Source organism: Scomber japonicus, chromosome 2 (genome assembly GCF_027409825.1).
Source record: "Scomber japonicus isolate fScoJap1 chromosome 2, fScoJap1.pri, whole genome shotgun sequence".
In the NCBI taxonomy this organism is placed as follows: domain Eukaryota; kingdom Metazoa; phylum Chordata; class Actinopteri; order Scombriformes; family Scombridae; genus Scomber; species Scomber japonicus.
The window spans coordinates 18482616-18487196 of NC_070579.1; the positions used below are offsets into that span (position 1 = coordinate 18482616).

The 4581-nt window shown below is 37.4% G+C and overlaps 1 protein-coding gene across 1 annotated transcript; it reads right to left on the minus strand.

Moving 5' to 3' along the window:
* Window positions 1-897: 897 nt before the first annotated feature.
* Window positions 898-4225, minus strand: ccdc86 (coiled-coil domain containing 86). Its single transcript, XM_053334061.1, has 4 exons — window positions 3633-4225; window positions 2310-2439; window positions 2132-2206; window positions 898-1419 (listed from the first exon to the last, which is right to left on the minus strand). The coding sequence occupies exons 1-4, from the start codon at window positions 4166-4168 to the stop codon at window positions 1273-1275; spliced, it is 888 nt and encodes a 295-aa protein (XP_053190036.1). The 5' UTR covers window positions 4169-4225; the 3' UTR covers window positions 898-1272.
* Window positions 4226-4581: the final 356 nt, after the last annotated feature.

The following is a 4581-nucleotide window of genomic DNA, read 5'->3' on the forward strand; positions in this document are numbered from 1 at the left end:
TATAAAAGGTCACTAAGATAATGATATGCCGGAGCTAACCCATTCAAAGCTTTAAAAACAAAAAGTTAAATCTTGTAGTCAGTAACCAGTGAATTGATTTTAAAATTGCAGTAGTGTGGCATAATTCTTTATTTAGTTAGCAAACGTGCTGTTGCATGTTGTACTAGCTGAGCATGTCAAAGTTGTAGTAACACACGACTGTGTAGTATAACATCAAAAACTGTAATCTCTCATATATATTCAAACCTTTTCAGTAACGCTTTGGCAACAGTTAGAGCTTTGAGTCTGCTTGAGTACATCTCTATAAGCTTTGCACTTCAGGATTTGGGCAGTTTATCCTCCAAGTGAAAACATGTTTTTAGACATTTTTGCAAATAAAAAAAAAATCCCTTAGAGCGAGAGATTAGAAGATTTCACAGATGTATTTTATCCTATCTGGTGAAGTTAGAGAGGACCTGTTGGGAACAATGATAAACTGCCAAAATCTGTGCAGCGCTTGTAGAGACTGAAGCTGTGACTGCTGCCAAAGGGGCTTCTACAAAATATTGAACTAAGGGTCTGGATATTAATGAGGGATTTCAGCTTTCAATTTTTTAAAGAAATGTACAAATATTTCTAAAAACGCTTTTTTAACTTTGTTGTTATGGGTTATTGAGTGTACATTGATGGCATCCATTTAAAATGAAATCTACACAACAATGAAATGTGCAAAAACCAGTTTCTGAATCCACTGTTTGAAGTTGAGTTATATAACATTTATAATTGAGGCTCATCATAGCAGAAAATCTGCTCCTACTCATCAGCTGTCCAGATATTTCTGTACAATTCCACCTCAGTATCATTGTTGTCTGATAATACATTTTTAACATACATTTTAACCTCAATTAATATGACAACTTGTTTTTTAGAAGATATTTTTATTCAATAGAAATCCTGTAAGTGAGACAAAGTTTCACTTATATATTTTGTTTTTACAGGCACACAAGCACCTTTCAGAAAACACATCAGGGCAATGCAGCAAATCATAACTATGATACGTACAATCTAAAAAAGGACAACATAGAGAGTTGAAGCTTAATGTTCACTGATGATGATACAATTTACCGTTAAACACTCCTTTATTAAAACATTTCATTGGGTTGGGTTCTTTTGTGAATAAATCCTCTATGATTAACTAGTCCTTCATGTTTTGCTTGTTGTGTTTTTAGATGTCACAACATGCAAACAAAGGACTGGGCAGATCCATTTTTAGTATCAGTCTTAAGTGAAATGTTAACTTTGGTCAGTCGTGTTGGTTTTTTGCGCTTTGGCTTTTGCCTTCTGCTTCTGAGATTTCTGCAGAAGTGCCAGAGTGTCTCTCTTCTCGATCTTCCTCAGTTGTTTCTTCTTCATCCTCTTGATCTTGGCTGTGTTACGGATCTGTGAAAGCGAAGGGGAAAAAAAGGTCAAATTAAGGGACATAAAAACTGCTTTTAAAAAACAAAACAAAAAAAAAGTTGATTTGGTTTGATTTTTACCGATTTACAAATGCCTGGGGCATTATTATCAGAACTTAAATGAAGGGTTTGTTGGTACATTTAATGCCTTACTTATTCAGTTAGATAATATTAGAGTTGAAACGATTAGTCAATCAACAGGAAATTAATTGGTTACTATTTCTTAATAATCAATATTTTTTTTGCCATTTTAAAAGGAAAAATGTCTTTTGCTGGTTGAAGCTTCTCAAATATGAAGATTTGAAGCTTGTGTGTCATGTGACAGTAAACTGAAAATCTTTGGATTTTGGCTGATCAGACATTTGAAGACAACAGCATGGTCTCTCAAATTATAACAGCATTTGTCATTATTTACATAACAAATGGTTATTTGATTGATTGAAAAAAAAGCAGATTAATCATTTATGGAAATAATAATGTTGCAGTACAACACAATATAGCCCATTATACTGACAATAAAGACTATTCTTGATAGATGATGGTGCAGAAGTCAATAGTTCTTTTACTTCCCTAATGTTTCTCTGTGCTTTGTCACATCAAAGAGCCACTGTGCAGCCTCACAGACTAACTTTTGTACAATAATGCAAGCATTTGTATTTAATTCGTATTTGTTATTAGTGTGACCAACAACTTACCACTTGCACAATCTCTGATTTGCGTTCGTTCTCCGCACGTCGTTTCAAGTTGTCTTCTCTCCTTTTCCTCTTGTCCTACTCAAGCAGAAAAAAAACAGATTTTGTTTAAGAAAAAAAGGGTGCAAATGATTCGATATTAAAAGCTCAAAATGACCTGCATGAGACAGTTTCAGCTCACCTCTTTCTGTTTGGCTTTCTCGTCTTTAAGCTGCAAACAATACTGTTTCACCAGGTCTTTCTCACGCTTGGCCTCCATCTTCTTTTCCCATGAAGAGCACACTGATTTATCTCTTACTACCGCAGAAAATCTGGGAAAACAAAAAACACAAATGGTAGGTTCATAGACGATCCAAGACACTTTATAACGGAGACACCATTCATAAAACACTGTATGCAGAGGTGAGTTTTATCATAAATGGTCATTACAAGTGCTAATATGTTATATCATTTCACCAAATCAGTTCTCTTCACCCACAACACTATACTTTGAAAAAAACTATTTATTAGCAATCCCTTGTTTTAGATTGTGGAGATTGTTAAAAAATGAGTTAGCAAAATTCCTTATACCAGGAATATGATAGTGTACTGTGTACCAAAAGCTGAGATTACCATCTGGTTGATATATTTCTAAACATGTTCTAATATCAGTTAATATATAATCAAAATAATTCAAGTATTTTGATAAATTAAGTGTACTGATGAAGCAGCTGACTTGAACAAAACTAAATAATACAAAAATAATGATTCTCAATCCTGACTAATATTTCAGCAGCAACCTTACAAATAACCTTGAATTTGTGCTTTTAGTCTTGCTACTGCCTGTCATGATGACCATCGTCTATAAGGTGACACATATTTCACTTTCAAAAGTCGCAACAATTTTCAAGCCCACTGCCAGAAACCTCAAATCATAAGTAGACTTGAAATGTCTATATGTAAACTCTAGACTTCTGTTCAAAGAGGAAAATTAGAAAGGGGAGGTTCACAATTTTTCAATCCATATGATCACTGAAAGAGGTTTTCTTCTCATCCCTCCTGTTCATACTGATCATTATAAGATCCCCTTCAATGCACTTTCAATGTAAGTGATGGGGCCAAAAATCCAGTGTCCCCAAATAGACATTTTGTGTTAATCTGAATCTTACAAGAGGCTTCAGCAGTCTGGTTTAGTCATAACAAATGGAGCTGCGGTGGAAGTATATTAACACAAAGAGGAACTTTGGCACAAGATTTACTTGATTTGACTCTTTTCTGTTAAACTTTTAAATTCATGTTTGCACAGGAGGAGGTGAGTTGTTGAGTTTGGCCTCCATCACTAAACATATTTAGTGGGATCTTCTAATGGTCAGTATGAACAGGAGGATTATGTTTCAAAGTACATTTGGGCACTTGACTTGTTTTAGGTCAGACTTGAACAATTGTGACGCTGTTCTTTAAAAGGTTTAGTCTAGTTTACACATGTTAAGATACTGGAGTGAATGATCCTAGTTCTGGTTTTCACCTCTGCTTGCTGCGGTCCTTCCACACTCTCCCTGATTTGGGTTTTCCGAGCGGAATAACTGGAGTTGGTTTTGGACCCAAGCGAGGCTTCTTGAGTGATGGAGGGTCGCTCTCTGAACTCGCGGGCGCCGTTTCGGCAGCTACAGGCTCGGATACATGACCGTCTCCGTTCCCGGTAACCGCACGGGATTTGACTGTGTTTGCTGGAGCCGAAGTGACTGGCTCCGGCTCCTGGTCGGCACACACGCTAGGCTTCTCCTCCACCGGTGTCAGCACTGGCTCCTCCACCGGTGTCAGCACTGGCTCCTCCGCCGCTGTCTCCTCCGCCGCCGGCACCTCCTGGATGACGGACCTCCTGGTCCTCCGGCTGGGGGTCCTCACCGGAGCTTCAGAGTCGAGCAGTGCGGCCGGAGTGCGCACTCTGCGGCCGCTGCGGGTCCGCCTGGTCTCCGGCGGTGGCTCCTGAATCTCCTCCTCTCCGTGTCCTTCATCACAAGCGACATTTTTATCTGCCATAGCTTTATCCCTCTTGGACATGGTTTCTAATTAAACCACATTGATAAACTTCTGGACCCACGTGTGACCAGTAGCAGCCAGTTCCGTCTTCAGTTTCTGAGGCGGATGTAAACAACTCACATGTGAAACACCGCCACCCAGGGGTCCGGAGTATGAACTGCAGGTATAAAAGTATAATAGATTCTTGTAACTTGTACATAATATAAAAACACATTTATGAAACTTAGAATATGATACAAGTTGATTTATTGAACATTCTGCACAAATCTAAACTCATTCAAAAGTTTGTCATCAGGAAAAATGTAATTAAAATTTAACTTCTTTTATTTGAAAAATATCTGGTACAAACTGGTGAACCTTTGTGTAGCTTCTTCTACACATCTAGTTTAAATACATTTATTTATAATACTTATAATTTCCTTTCTTTAAAACCT

Excerpts from the sequence above, each read along its gene's own strand:
- ccdc86 (XM_053334061.1), bottom strand. The coding sequence starts at position 4,168 with ATGTCCAAGAGGGATAAAGCTATGGCAGATAAAAATGTCGCTTGTGAT. Across the intron at positions 2,440-3,632 it reads AAGGACCGCAGCAAGCAGAG|ATTTTCTGCGGTAGTAAGAG; the intron begins GTGAAAACCAGA and ends TTGTTTTCCCAG. Across the intron at positions 1,420-2,131 it reads AATCAGAGATTGTGCAAGTG|ATCCGTAACACAGCCAAGAT; the intron begins GTAAGTTGTTGG and ends TCGCTTTCACAG.